Here is an 18,969-nt window from a genome sequence, read left to right as displayed (position 1 = left end):
AATCAAAATCTCTGCCACTGCTGTTTCAGCAAGGTTCTCCTGCCTCCTGGCATCTTATCTGTTGTAAAAGCTAAAATGGGTTGTAGAAGCAGGCTGAGAGCAAATAAAAGTCTGAAATATTTAGATGGAAATCTAAGCAGAGAGTCCAGTGGCATGGAGAGAGCAGGTGGTTCTACACATTCTGGAGACATTTAAAACATTGGATTGAGTGGTTTTGATAGAAAACACTGCATAAAATAGAATATGTCCAAACTCTAGTCCTCTCTTAACAAACTAAGAACATTCTTGCTTGTCCCCCTTTATTTTCATGGCAGCCTGTTCTACCCATTGGATTATCTTTTCATTGGCGATTTAGAAATCTCTCCCTGTAATTAGTATTTTTTTAAAAATTTTATTTATTTATTTGAGAGAGAGAGAGCACAAGCAGCGTGAGGGGCAGAGGGAGAAGCAGATACCCTGCTGAGCAGGGAGCCCCATGCAGGGCTTGATCCCGGGACTCCAGGATCATGACCTGAGCCGAAGGCAGACGCTTAACCGACTGAGCCACCCAGGCGCCCCCCTGTAAATAGTACTGAATGATTTTCTGCTAGCATCAAATTTACATTGTGGCTCTGGATTAGTTAGACCATTTGGATCAAAAGGAATGGTTCTATTTTACCATTTCCAATTTTGGTTTTCTCTCAGTGCATTTTCAGGCTCTGTATGTCTGTCTGCTTGTGGGCATGTGACACAAACACTTATTCAGGCATATTGTACATCTATGAAAGTTTGAAAAATTTTTGGCAAATCTGATGAATCACTGTAAAACACATAGTTCGCTTTTCTCTTGTTTGATTTTTCCATTATGAATATGTAGAAAGGTTTATGGTATTTTCTGGGCATTTATCCAGTGACCTCTTAATAACTGTTATTATTTACAGTGGGTCCGAGACACAGGGAGATTAACTGACTTGCCTGAGATCAAAGCCAAGAAATAATTTGCCTCCCTTCTGTTGAACCATGGTCCTGCCAGATTATTTCTTGAGTACATAATGAATTTAACTATGAGAATTTTTAGTTGGTTTCTTTTAGATAAAAATTCACATCAATGAAGGATTAGGGAATGTGGGTTACTCTCCTTAAAGAGTAGCATTTTGTAACTTGCAAAGCACAAATCTTTCTCTTCCAGTAATTAAAAGGAAATCTTCCCATCCTTTCAACAAGTGGCAGTGTTCTTGCCTGGAGCGGGCTGTGACAGCCTGTAGTGGCAGTATGTGAACACTAGATGGCACCCGTTCAATGTTACAATTCAAAAGGCCAGCGCAGACTGGAAAGTGGAAAAGAAAATCTATGGAGATAGGCTCCGTTCTTTCTTCAGCATGCCCCAGAAAACTTGTGAGGCAAAGCATGTCCTTTCTTCTTCTTTTCTTGTTGAGGGGCTATGAAAAAATGTTTACAGGAGCTGGTCATAGCAAGTGCAATAGGACTCAAAGAAATGTCCCTTGTAGAGCTTAATCCACTCACATTTGGATGCTACTGTAAAATCTGTTTCAGAACACAAATGGCATTTTCTTTTTTCTTTTTTTTTTTTAAGATTTTATTTATTTATTTATTTGTCAGAGAGACAGAGTGAAAGCACAAGTATGGAGAGCTGCAGGCAGAGGAAGAAGCAGGTTCCCTGCTGAGGAGGGAGCCCAATGTGGGACTCAATCCCAGGACCCTGGGATCATGACCTGAGCTGAAGGTGGACACTTAACGACTGAGCCACCCAGGCATCCCACAAATGGCATTTTCATTTGGCTTAATATTATGCTTTGATCTCTGGCTGAGAAGATAGGCAACCTGGGTCAGGCCCACTGAAGCCCCACCTAGGCCATAGTTGGTCAACTTCTGCAGATTGAAATCATCAAAACCATCACAAAAATATTCACAGAATAAATCACTTTTCTTGTTCAGAATGATGGTATCTATATTTTATTTTCATTAGCCCCTTTTTCATCCTAAATAATTTCAGCTGTTAAATTCATAGTGCACTAAGATGTGATATTATTTAGTCCAGGATGGTAGTAGTCACTGTTTTCCTCAAATAATTCTAAATTACTATGTACTCATTGCCTAATGAGGAGGAATGAAAAGATAGCAGGCCCAGACCTGACCTTGAGGCACTTCTGGGCCATGGGGGGTCGTCAGACACACGGGCAGGTGTAAAACTAGCAACACAGGCAGGCTCTGCTTTTACTACAGCATGCTGGTGAAAGGTATTTTTAAATTTCCCATGATACTTACTGATTATTTCTCTGGATCATATTGGCCTGTTGGAGAAAATGTAGAACATACAGGAGTATAGAGGAAACAAAGCTTGCCCATAATCTCTTTGCTCCTAGAGAACCAGTTTGTGTTTGTAATGCAAGGCTTTTTCCATGCACTCAGAGTTGTTTCTTTTTTTTTCCCCTAACCCAAAGGGATATGCCCATTTTCTAGACACCAGCAGTTCTAGACAGCTCATCTCCCTGATAATAACCAGTCATATGTTATCAATGAAATGCTTCTGATATTTTACTTTCTTTTGGTCTCTTCCTTTACAGCCTGAAGCAGCCTGCCACCCTGCCATATTCAGAATTGTTGATGAAATGTTCAGGTAAATGATGTGCTATTTTTCTAATAATTGATCTAGAAAAGCCATTTTCCAAATATGAATAAAAAATTTTGTGGTAGTCTCTGGCTATACAATGGGGAAGTTAGTTTCTGATTCTGTCTTACCCTTCTGAGCTATTTGGTAAAACCTAAATATCAGTGTATATTAAAAGCCAATGCCTAAGAATTAAAAATAACTTTTTTAAACCATTTAAAATTCTAATTATAATGGTAGAAAGGCAAAATCAAATTAGATATCAAATCATTAACTGTTCATGTAGGATTTTTCTCAGCTCAAAATAAAGCATAGCAGTGTACTCCCTTCACCACATGAGGGCTGACCGATCTTTTTAAAGGAATTTAAAGCTAAGGAAAAACCGAGAAAAAGAAATAACTAATGCCATTCTTAAGAGAGCTGAAAGGCAAAATCAACTATACATGTTATCCTAAAACATTAATTTTACAAATATGAGTACTTCTTAGGAAGTTCATTGGATTTACAGATGAGGAGAGATGAGAGGCCACTGGATACCAGGTTGGGTCATGGCTGGCCGTTAGTGGGAGCTTGTTACCAAGGGAGGGTTTCCATCCTCTTTCCTGGGTGCTGGCGCTTACTCTCCCCACCTTCATCCCCCTTGCCCTCAGCAGTAGAGCCTCCAGGGCAGACAGTAACCCTGGGGAAAGGAATTTTTACAACAGCAAATAACCCCGTCCTTGAGTTGGTCTTAACATACTAACTTCAGGCTAAATAAATGAGCACAGGAGTAAGAATGATGTTTTTAGTTTAAAGCGAGCAAAGTTTGAGTTTATTTCTTTTGTTTCAACATATAGTTACTTGTATGAAAATGCACAAAAACTAATCCAGGTGCAAGGCAGATTCTTCACAGATTCTTTCACCGCTTCTCTGGGTGGATTTGACCAAGGCACTTTACCCCCTTGGGCAGCTCTCTCTCCACTTGAAAAAGCAAAAGGTCTGTTGATTTTGCATGCCTGGGCATACAATGTGCGAGTATCTCTAAAGAGCACTCAGGCCTCTGTGGAAGGGAAATGCAGTGCTTAATAATTTAAAAACCAAGAAAGGAAGCTCTGCAGATCGCTATTTTAATGAAAGTATTTAGAAAAGGAGTGACAGATTTCTCCTACTTTCACACAAGGACTGAAATCTGATGAGCTAAGATACTGCTGAAGCTTATGTCACAAAAAGAACGTTTCCACTCTTCCCTTTTACAGTTCAGGCTCACGTGTTTGCCAGATTAATCATTACATGTGTTGTAATCTGGCTTTGCATTGCTCAGGTATGCACTCCTGGAAACCGACGGAGCCCCAGAAGTACTAGCCGCTATTCAAGTGTTTACACGGTGCTTTGTGGAAGCTCTGGAAAAAAAAAACAAGCAGGTTTGTTATATTGCATATATTACTCATTCCCCCAAAGACAAAAAAGGCTGCTAAGAGTATCTAGCTAATCACCAGGAAGGAGCGCTTTATTTTTAGTAATTTTGATAAACTCTTTTGCTTATGAAGAAAGCTTCCAAACGAATGCCCCAGCAAAGGTAAAAGCATTTTAACTGAAAATAAATCAGTATAGTTTCTGTCTGCCCTGTGCCCTGGTACCCAGAAGCATTTACCTGCTGTTGTGTAAGAGAACTCTCATGCCAGCACGTGCCACCTTGGGGGAGGCATTTTCCAGGCCCCGTGTTGCATGCTGTCTGCCAAGCGGGCCTCCGCCCTGCCCGGGCATTCTGGAGTCTATATGGCCGGTGCTCAGAAGGAAATGCCACATATTACAAAGGAGTGCTGGACATTCTTAATTATTAGAGTTGCCTTGCCTAGCTAGGAGAGACCCAAATGTGAATTGGGTTCCAGGAGAGAAAGGAGCCAGTAGGAGTGACAAGGAGAGATTTGAGTCATTGTAGAGAAGCAGCTAGGAGTGGCAGTGACCAAGAAGTGCGAATTGGACCCAGTCAGCGAGAAAGAAGCCAGACGTGAGGGCTGTAGGAAGACTTGTACTGTGCGGCCCCATCAGCAGAAGCCAGACAACCCCTGCCAAGGGCCGGGGACTGATTAGAGGGACCTTGTGAAACAGGAAGCATTCCTACCAGAGCTTTCACTGTCAGGCATTTTAACTGACCTATACCATGTGTGGGGCCTTGCCTGTCCAGGCTCCTGGGTCCACTGCAGCTTCCCAGGAGGTAGGCCATGGTCCCCCACCATGCTTTCCACAGCCTGACTGAAGAGAGCAGTGCTGTGTGACTCTTCCTTTGCTACAATCCCATACACCCCTACACCAAAGAAATCTCGCAGGTTTTAGCAGATGTTCCCGCTTTTTAAGGCAATCATAAATATTTATGATGTGTTTTCTCCCATCCTTTTTCCCTAGGGAGGTTAAATAGACTGTAGCAAACCACGTTTCAGTGGTACCCAGCCTGGAATTCAGGAGGAGAGCTCTGCTGAAAGGCATTGGTTGGCCCTCACACCCATTTTGAGGCATAACTGTAAATATCTTTTATCCTCCCTTGTGCGTTTTTTGTATTCCCAGTTAGGAACCAGCCTCTAGAAAACTTGCCCCCTTGACTCCTGAACAACACGTAGGCTTGGGCTGAAGACACTGGTGAAAGCATTAGCTTAAGTGTGTTTTTCTTACCAGCCTTGCTCCTGGCTGTTGGCCTTGGGCACTGTGGATTTGGACTGGAGTTGCAGTTGCTTTTAAGTAATTTGTCTATTCTTTTTTTTTTTTTTTTTTGAGGTCTGATTAACAAATACCAGGTTCAAGTATACAACATAATGATTCAATATTTGTATGTATTGTGAAATGTTACAGTAAGTCTAGTTAACATCTGTCACCACAAAGTCACAAAATTTTTTTTCTTGTAGTGAGAACTATTAAGATCTACTCTCTTAGGAGATTTTGGATATGCAATACAGTGTTATTAACTGTAGTCACTATGCTGTATGTTACACCCACGAGACTTATTTATTTTATAACTGGAAGTTAAAATGTTTGTACCTTTTGATCCCCTTCACTCATTTCTCCCACTCCCCAGCCTGCCTCTGGCAACCACCAATCTGTTCTCTGTATCTGTGAGCTCAAGGGGTGTTTTGCTTTGTTTTGTTTTTTGATTCTACATACAAGTGATATCATATAGTATTTATCTTTCTCTGTCTGACTTACTTCACTTAGCATAATGCCCTCAAGTTCCATCCATGTTGTTGCAAATGGCAAGATAGCACTTTTTTTAACAGCTGAATAATAGTGCATTGTATATACATAGACCGCATTTTCTTTATCCATTCATCCATCAGTGGACACTTAGGTTGTTTTCATGTCATTGCTGCTATAAACAATGCTACAGTGAACATAGGGGGTATAGTTAGTTAACTATCTTTTTGAGTTAATGTTTTCATTTTCATTGGGTAAACACCCAGTAGTGGGATACTGGATCATTTGGTAGTTCTATTTTTAATTTTTCAAGGAACCTCCATACTGCTTTCCAGATTGGCTGCACCAGTTTACATTCCCACCAACAGTGCACTAAGGTTCCTTTTTTTCCATATCCTTGCTAACACTTGTTATTTCTTGTCTTTTTGATACTAGCTCTTCTAACGGATATGAAGTGATTCCTCATTGTGGTTTTGATCTGTATTTCCCTGATGATGAATGATGTTGAACACCTTTTCATGTACCTGTTGGCCATCTGTAGGTCTTCTTTGGAAAAATGTCTATTCATATTTTCTGCCCATTTTTTAATCAGATTTTTTGTATTGAATTTTAATGAATTCTTTATATATTTTGGATATTAACCCCTTATCAGATATATGATTTGCAAATATTTTCTCCTATTCGGTAGGTTGCCTTTTCATTCTGTTGATGGTTTCTTTTGCTGTACAGAAGCTCTTTAGTTTGATGTAGTTCACTTACTTAGTTTCACTTTGGTTCTCTTTGCTTTTGGAGTCAGATACAAAAATCATCACCAAGACCATTGTTGAGGAACTTCCCACCTGTGTTTTCTTCTAGGAGTTTTATGGTTTCAGGTCTTAATGTTCCAGTCTCTAATCTATTTTGAGTTTATTTTTTGTATATGTTGTTAAGATAGTGGTCCAGTTTCATTCTTTTACATGTGGCTGTCCAGTTTTCCCAGCACCATTAATTGTAGAGACTGTCCTTTCCCCTTTGTAAATTCTTGGGTCCTTGACCATGTATGTGTGGGTTTATTTCTGGGCTCTCTGTTCTGTTGATCTGTGGGTCTGTTTTTATGCCAGTACAATACTGTTTTGATTACTATAGGTTTATAATAAGGTTTGAAATCAGAGGGTATGCTGACTCTAGCTTTGTTCTTCTTTCTCAAGATTGCTTTGGCTGTTCAGGGTCTTTCATGGTTCCATACAGATTTTAAGATTGTTTGTTCTATTTCTCTTGCTTTTCTTTCTTTCTTTTTTTTTTTTCTATTTTTGTTGCTTTTCTTTTAGAATATTACCCTGCTCAGGCTACACAGGTCTGGCGGTTTGGAGGGGTACACAACTGAGTCCCAGTGGAAAGCAAGGCAGGGATCCAAAAAAAGGAAGAATTCATTGCCCTGACTTTGGTCTCAGAATAAGAAGGCAGTAACCTCTTATCTTTGCACAGGCCGTCATATACATATATTATGTCATTTCTCTTTGTAGGGCTATTCCTGATTGCCTGCCTTTTTAATTGACGGCCATTTCTCATCATTGATCTCCTGCCTTCTTGAGTGCCCATTTTTAGATTACTCATAATCCTTAATGCATAACACCCTGTGTCCTGTGTGATCCATGCATAACACTCTTTCCTTTCTGTGTTTTATTCATTCATTCATTCATGCATTTATTCTTTTTTTATTTTTTTAAAGATTTTATTTATTTGACAGAGACAGAGATAGCGAGAGCAAGAACACAAGCAGGGGGAGTGGGAGAGGGAGAAGCAGGCTTCCCACCGAGCAGGGAGCCCGATGTGGGGCTTGATCCCAGGACCTTGGGATCATGACCTGAGCCAAAGGCAGATGCTTAATGACTGAGCCACCCAGGTGCCCGTCATGCGTTTATTCTTAATAAAATGAATATTTATGAATCTGATATCCAAATGAGACCTGGACCGGTAACAGTAATTTACATGTATCTGTATAGCCTGTCTCTGTCTTACAGCCTTGCCTTTCTCCCCCACGTAGCCACTGTTTTGAATTTATGTTTATCATTCCTTTGCTTTTCCTGAAAATAATGGAATCACATATATGGGATTTCCTAAACCAGGTTTTCTCTACTTTTTTGCACTTCATAAAACAAACAACAAACAAGAGTAGCATACTGTATGCAGCCTTTTGAGCCTTGCTTTTCCCACTCGCCAAGATTGCTCTATGTTGTGTGTGGCCACGGTGGGGTGTTGCCATATAGTACTCTGCTGGGAAAGTGGTGGTAGGCCTCTGGGTTGTTTCCAGATTTTGTTTTCTTTTAGAAATAGGGTTGCCCTGAACATTCTGGGATATACATATATATATATATAGGAGTGGAAGTGCTGGTTATTAGGTATGCAAAGATTTAGCTTCTGTAGATACTGCCAAATTGTTTTCATATGTGGATGTACCAATTTATACTCCCCCCAGCAGTTTTATGAGAAATCCCATTCATCCACATTCTTTCCCATTGTCAGAAATATTTATCTTCAGTGCTTCGCATTCTCTTTTTATCCTTTCCTCTCACCCTTGTTGTATTTGGCAAGCACATTGTAGTTCCATCAGTGTGCTCAATTGGACTAGTGTTGCCACAACAAGCCACTTTTTCTAAACTTGCCTAGTGGCTTAGTACAAACAGCAAATCAGTTCAGATTCTGGTTCCAGCAATGGCAGAGTCCAGTAATATATTAGACTAAATCTCCTAATAAAAATTATAAACTCTGAGCAATATGTTTAAAACTATTTGAAGGTACTAGAGAGCCACTAAAAAAGCACATAGAAACTGGAGGAGATTTAAGCCTTGAAAAAGGAAACCACATTGGGATTTCTGCTAACCGTCTCCTTAGGTCTCTCATGTGAGGAGTTGGTGGGGGGGGCGGTTTGTGGGGTCACAGGTGCCCAGCACTGAAGGCACAATCTGATGGACTTGAGGTGTCATAAGACAGGGCTGTGAGCTGCTAGAGAAACAAAAAGTAAATAAATGGGACAAAAGAAAACTAACATCAAAAGTTAGACTTAAACCCAAACATACTAACAGGTACATTAATTACAAAAATTAAATAAAAATTAGCTAAATATGCTCGTAAAAAGGCACAAATGTCAAATTGGATAAACTAAGATCCACCTGTATGTTGTTTTCAAGAGACCCGTTCTAATTATAAAGACACAGATAGAGTGAAGTAAAAGAAAGGGAAGAGATAGGTTATACAAGGAATCATCACAGAAATTTGGTATGGCACTACTAGCAGCAGATGGCATAGACTTGAAGACAGGGTATGACAAGAGATAAAGAGGGACATTTTATAATGGCATTATGGTCAGGTCGTCCGGAGAAATACCAATTATAGATGGATATGTGCCCAGTAACAGAGTTCTGAAGCAAAAATTGACAGAAGTAAAGAGAGAAAAATGCACAGTTACATATAAAATACTTAAGGGGTGCCTGGGTGGCGCTGTCAGTTGGGTGTCCAGCTCTTGGTTTTGGCTTCAGTCCTGAGATAGGGCCTGCATCAGCTCCGTATTGAGCGCGGAGTCTGGTTTCCCTCTCCCTCCACCCCTCGCCCCACACTCTCTTTACCCCCCCAAAATAAATAAATAAATCTTTAAAAAAATAAAATAATACTTAGATGTAAATTTAATAAAAGATGTGTAAGATCTCTACACTAAACTACAGAACATTGCTTTAAAGAACTTAAATATGTGAGAGAACCCATAAAATTCCAGAACAATATAGCCTGAACAATTCTGAAAAACAAATGCAAAAAAAAAAAACAAACCCCAGCAGACTCATACTACCTGATATCAAGACTTTAAGCTACAGTAATCAAGACCGTGAGGTATCAGCAAAAGGATAGATAGATTGGTAGAACTGAAGAGTGAAGAGTCCAGAAATATATATCCATATAGTTCATACATTATATATACACGTGTGTGTGTGTGTGTGTGTGTGTATGTGTATGGTCAGTTGGTCGTTGACAGAGACACCAAGGCAATTCAATGGGGAAAGGAACGTTTTGAACAGATGTGCTGAAACAGCTGGATATCTATATGGCAAAAAACAAACCTCTGCCTCACAAAATACAAAAATTAATTTGAGATAGATCATAGACTTCAACATAAGTGCTAAAACTATAAAGCTCCTAGAAGAAAACATAGGAGAATATCTTTTTTTTACATTGGAACAATCTAAGATTTCTTACAATGGATGCAAAAAAAGCATAAACCATACAAGAAAAAATGGGTAAATTATAGATTTCATCAGAATGAAAAGCTTCTTTTCTTTGGTAGACTCATTAAGAAAGTGAGAAGGCAAGCCACCACCTGGGAGAAAATATTTTCAATACATATATTTAACAGAGAACTTGTGTCCAGAATATATAAAGATCTCTTACTCCTTAAGAAGCAACTCGGGTTTTTTTTTAATGTAGAAAAGAAATGAATACTTCAAAAAAGATATATAAGTTGGCACTAAACACATGAAAATTGTTCAACATCATTTGCTGTCAAGAAGATGCATAGTAAATGCATAAAGAGGTGACATTTCATACCCACTGGAATGGCTGAAATTAGTAAGATTGACAATATCAAATGTTTGCTGTGTGGAGCAACTGGAATTCTCATAAATTGCTGGTGGGAATATGAGATGATACAACCATTTTGGAGAACTACATGGCATTTTCCTAATAAAGTAAAACAGGCATCTACTCAGTAATTCTACTCCTGTGCTATTTACCCAAGAAAAATGAAAACACATGTCCACAAAAAGGCATAAATATGAATGTTAATTTGACGCTTTTTTCATAGTAGCCCCAAACTGGAAACAACCCAAATACCCATCAATAGGGGAATGAATAAACACTATGGTATATTCATACGATGATTATTTCAAGCAATAAGAAAAGACCGTAAGAACGAACTACTCAACAAGCAGAGTAACATGGAAGAATCTAAAGAAAAAAAAATGTAAATGTGTTGAGCCAAATTAGACACAAAAGAACTCTATGGTTCTATTCATATGAAATCCAAGAATAAGCAAAATGAAACTCTCTTGTGGAAATCAAAATATTGATTGTTGGGGAGTGGTGAAACCACAAATGAAGTTTTTGGGGTGACAGAAATGTTCTCTGTTTTGACTGGGATGATGGTCACATGGATTTACAGATTTACCAAAACTCATCAAAGCCCGAGCACGTCACTGTTTCTAGATTTTCCTTTAATTTCTTACAAACATATTTCAAAGCCACTCTGCCTTCAGAGGGCATAAATAACTATAGCGCTTTGGCCCTCAAAGTGTTGAGAGCACCATTGTTGTTTCATGCTTTTTTTGTTGTTAAAAAATCATGCTGGAATACCTAACATCTCATAACTGCCTTAGAAACTCTCACTTAAATAGGAGATTTATGTGCATAATTGGGTTCATGTGAGGTAAAGAACTGCTATGAAGGCATCAGGAACATAACTTTATTTTTCTGAAGCCCCAGAAGGTGATTTCAAAAAGGTTCATTTTTCTGGAACATATTTACAAGGTTATTGGAAGCATTTTTTTTTTTTTAAATAAATGTTTAAGAAAACATTCTGACCATGTTAGTACTAGTAGGTCTTTTTGGGGTAGATGATGCAAGATTTTGTTCTTTTTTAATATCCCTTTCAACCCTAATGTTCATGTGGTTTTGAATTTTTTATTCTCTTGTAGCTAAAGTTTACATTCAAAACCTACTTTCCTTATGCTTCTCCATCTCTTGTTATGATGCTGCTCCAACACCCGAAAGGTATGTGAAAGTTGATTCTACCCATATTAAAATAATTTCTGAGAAAGAACGCTGACCAATAACGACCCTGCCCTACCAGTCCCTTATGTATAAAACAGGGGAGATGGACTCGGTCATCTCTAACATTCCTTTAAGCTCTCGGGGTCTCACATTCTGTGGGATTTTGATATGAGAATTTTCTGGACTTCCCAGTTATCATCACTTACCAAAAGAAAAAAAAATGGCCTCTTGTTAAGTTTTGATAGTTTGCTCCGGATAACACAGGCTTCTACTGGTGCTGGCCAGATGCACCTGAATGCCAGGATCAGGCTAAGACTTGGCTGAGGAATATTAAAACAGTACATTTATTTGTATTTCATTCTTTCCACTCCGTGCCCCTTGTTGCAGAAGGAAAGATAAAATGATGAACAAAGCCTAGGAAATTTAGGGGAAATTTCTCCTAACCGAGCCAAGGGAAGAAGACTTTTGAAAGAATTCAGTAAGTGTATTGGATCATGGACTTCTCTGGTTTCATTTGCCAGCCTTCCATTGGTCACATCCAGTTGGGAAAGTGATGATTCCATCCTTACTGGAGTTGACCTGTTGGCATGTGTAGGAACTTGTGTTTAGGCAACATTTCAGGCATAGAGAATAAAGGCATCCTTCCCCATGGCAGCCTGGCATCTGAGGGAAAGGCAGCACTGACACAGCGCAGACTGTGCCAGAGAAAAAGGCATTTTAACTGTGGAAGGAAAAAAAAGAGGGAAAGAGCTGGTAGTATTTCCTTTTTATGCCATTTTTGCTTGCATTTTTCCTGAGACTTGAGTAAGTTGATTCATTCAAGGAAAGTAGATGATTCAAAGTTTCAGGGCATTTTATAAAATCCAATTCTTTTTCCTTTTTCTAAAAGATGTAGGTTCTCACCCAAAGTGACCCATCCGACCCTGTCCTCTCAGGTGCTAGCGGTAGAGGTGCTAATGAGGCTGGCAGGACCTGGGGTCAACAGTGTTGTGAAACTTACCCTGTGGGCACACAACGGGAAAACTTTGATAACGAGACAAAAAAGTCAGCATTTCTCTTTCTAGGGGTACACTTGACAGCTTAGGTCAGATTAGCAAAGCCTGAGGTAAGCCTATGTGAAAAACTGAATGAGCTCCAGAAAAAATACTGGAGTTGTTATTTTTTAAGTTGGGAAATCTATAAACAAAAGACTAAGGTGATACCTTGGGCATGAAGTCAGCCGTTTACCTTTTCCTTTATGTGACTGTCCTAGATTTACGTCCAAAAATAAATAAGTGAATTTTAGCAGGAGTTCCTCCTATTCTGCTTTTCAGCATATTACTTTTGAAAAAAATGTTAAGTTCACAAATTGAAGTATTTTTTTAAGACTTTATTTATTTATCTGAGACAGAGAAAGAAAGAACACAAGGAGGAGCAGAGGGAGAAGCAGACTCCCTGCTGAGCGGGGAGCGCGATGTGGGGCTTGATCCCAGGACCCTGAGATCATGACCTGAGCCGAAGGCAGATGCTTAACCGACTGAGCCACCCAGGTGCCCCTGAAGTATTTTTTAATAGTAGAATCTTCTGTTCATCAGAAATTGATTTTGTGCCTACTGTTAAGTCCTGTGGGGCATAAAAGATAGATCACTTACAAGCCCTGACTATCCAAGAGCTACAGTAGAGGGGGACATAAAATAAGTATCTAAATAATTAATACAAAGAAGAAAATGAAACATGCCTTTAAAGGCTACAAATCAAGAGTTATGGGCATTTCAGAGGAGGGAAAGATAATGTATGAGCCTGTAATCCATGACATTTGTGGGGTCGTTAGCAGTGCTTACCCCATCGCTTACATTATCTTCTGATGTATTTAATTATAGAGCCTATCACTGCATGGAAATGTGGTAACTTTTTCAGATGTTGTTTAGAACTGCAGATACACACATGTTCAGATGTGTCTAAAACAATGGGATAATTATGAAACTAGAAAAACTAACTCAAGAAAGGACATCTGTTTGTATGATATCTGTGTATTATTTTCCTGGCCTTTCCTTTAAACCTGAAATCATATTCTGAATTCATCACAGTCATAGAAAAACAGTTGGGCAGCCTATTCTTAGTTCCTTGTTGACTTTTATTACCATCTCCATGTACTTTGAAATCATGAATTGTCAGTGATGGGGAGGGTAGGAAAGAAAAAAACCTGGGGTATCTGCAACATAACATTTCCAGTCCTAGGGCAGGCTGCAATTTGTCTCCTTCCATATACCTGAGTTAAAGAGCCTTTGAAGTTTGTTTAGTTCTATGTAAACACTGAGGATCTTCCCAGGCCTAAGGGATGGATATGGACTGGGAACAGCATGAGACCAGTGGTATGGGTCCCGTGGACCAGGAAAAACAAGGCCTTTTTCCAAAGCTCTTCTGGTCTTAGCAGCAGATGATCCTGATAGGTTTGACTTTTCTTCAGTTCCCTCTGGTCTGTCTCTCTACCCACAGAGATCCCACAAGAACTGTGGCACCAGCCACTGAAACATATTTCTGAAATGCTCAGAGAAATGGTTGAAGACCAGACTCACGGGTAAGCAAATCCCTACGACTTGTAGGTCTGAGTCACGGTGGTTTCTCTTGATCCTGACCTTCCCTTTATGGAGGGCTGATGGGACGGCCTTACTGGTCTGTGGCCATCCCCAAACAGGTAAGCACATTGCTACGTGAGAAGTAGAGGAAGCACATAGCGAGCCGCATGTATCGCTCAGAATCAACAGGTATGTATGTAAATACCTTGTATAGAAACTGTCCTGAATAATGTCCGGTATTGGATTTTGAAATATATAAGCATAACAATAAGAAAAATAGACCCTATAAAAAAAAGCAGTGCCCGCATGCCACCCCCACCCCCAGCTATGCAGAAGGAGAAGGGCGGTGCCCCCTGGGTCCCTTAGTCTTCTCCCTTCCTCTTACTCTCTAGGGAAGGAAATGCTAACCTTCTCTTGCACAGTAGGATAAAATGCCCCTTTTCCTCCTCTTTTTAATAAATATTTTTCTAAAGTTAGAAAATCCATTCTAATATAAATTAATTTCTAACATGATATTAAGTACCCTCTCATATACATTATTTTCCTAAAAGCAATCACATTTAGGCTTTTAGTTCTTTGTGACATAACACCCTTCAGCTTCCTCTTGACTTACTTTTTTGTAGAATACAAATATTTTATTTGTTGTCTATACTAACCTACTAAGACTGTCTTTATTTGTTCCTTTTGCCACTATTCCCTCTTGAAATTCTCTGTAATCTCCTCACTGAGCCATCACGTTTCCGCCTGGTCCTCCTTATGTTCATGATCACTGATGAAGGCTTTGTGCCAGTTACTCACCTACCCCTCCCCGACAAGATTCTTACCAATAAACAAGACAAAAAGAACTAGCAGCCAAGCGGGGATCAGAGTATTGGACTCACTGACAACCTATAACACCATCAGCCCCATGTGTATCCTTTCAGATTGTCTCTGTTGCAGAGCAAGACCTAGACCCAAAACTTCATGGTACTCCTACCTAACCTAGATCTGCCTTAATTAGATTTCAGGGTCCACCTGCAGGGAGGGGTGGGTGAGCAGGTTTAGATGCTTTCTCACCCGGCCACTGGGACTGCCTCACATACTTAGTTACTGGTAGAAAACAGCAAGAAGGACCAGGCCCATTTGTGCAAGGCAAGCTCTGAGCTCTGATCCAGGTGTGATGCCCATCTGTGAGCAGGGAGCGTGAGAGAGCCCTGGTGCTCGGCTTATAGTGAGGTCTGTAGGAGAGAGACCCTGTGGAGCTTGTTCCTTGCTTTTGAGACATCATAACCCAGCCGACCACTGATGCGGCCCACAGAGCACTACTTAATCTTACTTAAGATTAATACCCTCCTTTCTTCTTTTCTCTCCATTGTTCCACAAGCTAGATTTCAAAACATTTAATCACTTGTTCTTGGAACAGATACAGCAGACCCAGATCCAACCAAGGGAGGCCTAGAACTCTCTGTTCCAGGAGATTCCCTGGTTCAGAAGGAAAGTTCTGATTTAACTTGATCTCAGGCCAGTCTGCTCCCTTTTCTCCAGGGGAGATATTAAGCTGCTGACACTGTCACTGTGCACATTAATGGGTCCTTTCCTTGACTGGAGTCTACCCTTTAAACAACCAGCACACCTCTCAGTTCCCAGCCTGATGGAAGGATAGCTTCACAAAAGCTTCTAGCTTTTCAGCTTGGACATATACGTGATGACAGGAAAGAATACAGTATGCAGCCCATTAAAAATTCATAATTACCAAAGTACTGACCAGAACCTTGTGTTTTGTCAGAAAGGAAACCACGCATGTTTCTGTCTGCATCCCTTCTCTGGTCTCCATCTGGACCCCCAGGAGCCCCCTCATTTCTTGCTCTGGAGCTATCTGGGCGGCTGCGTAGTCGCTGGGGGGCCCCACTTTCCATGGCAGCCCAGCTGTGCAGGCCAGGGAGAAAGCGGAGGGGTGCCTGCAGGTTCTCATCTTGTGGCATTCCTCTTGGTCATGGTCCAGAATCTTTTTTTGTCAAAGTCCTGTACTCACTCGTGGTCCTTGGATATAAAGATTTAAATGTCTGAAGTCCTCAGGGCACGTGGGGTTTTGAAAGACCTGCCTTTGATGGCCCTGTGATGAGTTCAGCATGGCATTGTGAGCTACTTTTCTGAGTCTAACTTGTATTCCTTGCAAGTTGTACTTCAGTGCATAAGAACAATTTAAGCCAACCATTTGCAAACATGACAGTTGCTTTAAGAACCAAAAAGAGAAAGAAATCAAGTTGCCGGGCTGCCATGTGTTTTGATTCTGTTCCAGGTCCTACGGAGGCCCCTTTGAGTGCTGGTTTTTGTTCGTTCACTTTGGAGGATGGGCTGATATCGCGGCTGAGCAGTTAGTGATGTCAGAAGCTGAACCCCCTGAGGCCCTGCTGTGGCTCTTGGCATTCAGCTACAGCCCACGTGACAGGAGTCTGCAGAGAGCACAGACCATGGTGGGTGGCAGGGCCCACTCTGTGTGGTGCTCTGGGTCCGTCTCGGGATCAGAAAGGATGCTGCAGGTGGGGGCCTGTAGTGGGTTTGGCTTCCACTAACCCCCAGGCACCTAAGCACTGAGTGTTCACTGTGTTCATTGGGGAAGCATGTCGATGTCCACCCAGATAAGTGAGTGCGTGTGTGCTGGGTTTGTGGTCCGAGACGTCGTCTTGCCTCACAGAGTTGACTGGAGACGGGACACTGCCACTGTGCTTTCCCAGGAAGCACGGAGGAGATGAGGCTTAGCCCTTCTGTCCCCCACATTGTTTTATCTGGTCTTGCTCAGCTGCCTCCTCTGCCCTCATTTACAGACACTCCTGGCCCAGGGGCCACGTCCTCTAGCATTTGCTCTGCGGAGTCTGACTGCTCTTCTGAGGAGCACTGTCCTCTCTCTGATCAGCAGCCCGGCCTATCTTGACTTACTGCTTTCTTGGATCAGTCAACAGACCTCACATTACCAGCTTTGTTTAGAACTCTTACTAAAGTAATCTGATATTAACCCCTTAGCTTCTGAAAAAGGACTTGGGCATTCCATAAATAACAGAGCCGCTAAGTACTAGATTGTCTATGGCAAAGAGAGTTATTATTTTATGTGGAGTATAATGATTACAGGAAGCAGTGCTTTGATTAAAGGCATTGGCACCTCCCTTGCAAACATTTATTTGTTGGGTTTTAAAACTTTAACTAAAGCTAGAACTTTTTGCTAATTTTAATAATTAAAGAGAGCAGGTTTCTTTATGTAGAGAGCAATGCTCCTTTTTGCTTGATGTTTTCCATTGTTGGAAAAAAGCGGACTAGTACAGATATGTCTGTATATATTACTTGTTTAAAGGCTTGCATGGTAGAGGAAAAAAAGAGTTTTGGATTTTAAAAAGTGGAAATTTGGTGATTATTTCGGACCAAAAATAGAACATTTTAAAGAAATTATCATAATCCACATATGTATTTGAGGGTTACTATATGATTAAAAAGAAAGCCTTCTCTTTCCCTTTTAAAATATCAAACTAATTAAGTGGGAAATCCTAATCCTAATTAAGGGAAATCCTTATTTTTAATAATAGTAGATGTTAAAATGCATGTAGCACTTGCATGTAGCACATGCATGATTTCCAAAGCCCTGTTATATATACTTTGATTGTTTATAAGCTAAGTAGGTAGGTTGTATGTTAAATTCTATATCGATCATAGAAACCAACAGAGGTTCACTTTTGAACTGTAGAGAAATAAGTTGTCCCCCCCAAAAATGTAAGTTCTAGGAAGTTCTGCATTGGCATGTCTTTCTAATACTTAACTTGGTCTTTTTTTTTTTTTTTTTTTTTTTAAATAAAACCTGTGCATAGTTCTTACTCCAGGGATGCTTAGGCATACTGGATAAAAATAGATTAGCTTGGGGCACCTGGGTGTCTCAATTGGTTGGGTATCTGCCTTCAGCTCGGATCATGATCTTGGGGTCCTGGAATCGAGCCCCACATCGGGCTCCCTGCTTGGCAGGGAGTCTGCTTCTCCCTCTCCCTCTGACCCTCCCCACAGCTCATGCTCTCTCTTGCTTTCTCTCAAATAAATAAATAAAATCTTCTAAAAAAAATAGATTAGCTCACTCAGAGTAGTTTAGCACCAGCATGTTCGCTTCCTTCTTAGCTCTCCTGTCAGAGGTGGCTGTTCGTCTTGTGATTGAAGCCACCTTTCATGTTTGTGATCCCAAAGCTTCTTTCTTCCTCCTTGGTGCCCAACCTGAGGCGCTGGTATGTGTGACATCCTGAGAAGCAAGTGGGCCCATTTTCCTAGTTTAATTAGTAGGCTATGCCTCTCACTCTCCTGGGTTTTTTGAGCTTTAATCCCTTTGATGGTCTCTTGGGTGACTTGAGAAACAAACTGTGAGCTGCCTTTGAACGTGTGATTATTGGGAGATTTGAATGAGCCTGACAGCATCTGTGCCTTTTCCTCAAAAGGTGTCATTAAATCCAGTTAATCGCTCAGCCCTGATAGCATACTGTAGCTAGAAGCACCCCCTCCCCTGACCACTCTTGAGGTTCAGTAGTGGGGAAGCAAGAGCAGCCACCGCACAAAGACCCACCCTTCGCTCTGCAGACTGTGTTCACTGCCAGCCAGTGTCCATCTTCTTTTGCTAACTTTGAATTGGATCATGATAAAAACAAAAAATGCCTGTGTTTGTATATCCCTAAGAATTAGGCCAGGGTTCATACTCTAACTTTGTCATTCCACCTCTAGGAATTATCCTAGGGAAATAATTAGAGATCCATACAAAGATTTATGTATAAGACATGAGCATTATTGTAATTGCAGACATTACAAATGGCCTAAACTTTGAATAGTAAAGAACTGACTAAATAAATTGTG

At 40.6% G+C, this 18,969-nt stretch overlaps 1 protein-coding gene across 13 annotated transcripts in view; it reads left to right on the top strand.

Annotated features, from left to right (window-relative positions):
- FANCC (FA complementation group C) overlaps window positions 1–18,969 on the top strand; it is a 302,041-nt gene that overhangs the window by 263,624 nt on the left and 19,448 nt on the right. For all 13 annotated transcript variants that reach the window (XM_073880710.1, XM_025851675.2, XM_025851664.2 and 10 more), the window contains 5 exons: window positions 2,565–2,617; window positions 3,909–4,008; window positions 11,488–11,563; window positions 14,039–14,120; window positions 16,397–16,571. In XM_073880710.1, the coding sequence (XP_073736811.1) occupies window positions 2,565–2,617; window positions 3,909–4,008; window positions 11,488–11,563; window positions 14,039–14,120; window positions 16,397–16,571 (486 nt within the window). The remainder of the gene's footprint in view (window positions 1–2,564; window positions 2,618–3,908; window positions 4,009–11,487; window positions 11,564–14,038; window positions 14,121–16,396; window positions 16,572–18,969) is intronic.

Source organism: Callorhinus ursinus, unplaced genomic scaffold (assembly GCF_003265705.2).
Source record: "Callorhinus ursinus isolate GAN/ISIS: 27379988/994484 unplaced genomic scaffold, GSC_fseal_2.0 scaffold39, whole genome shotgun sequence".
NCBI classification, from domain to species: domain Eukaryota; kingdom Metazoa; phylum Chordata; class Mammalia; order Carnivora; family Otariidae; genus Callorhinus; species Callorhinus ursinus.
The sequence above is the reverse complement of the archived record's forward strand: the minus strand, read 5'-3'. Positions and strand labels throughout refer to the sequence as shown.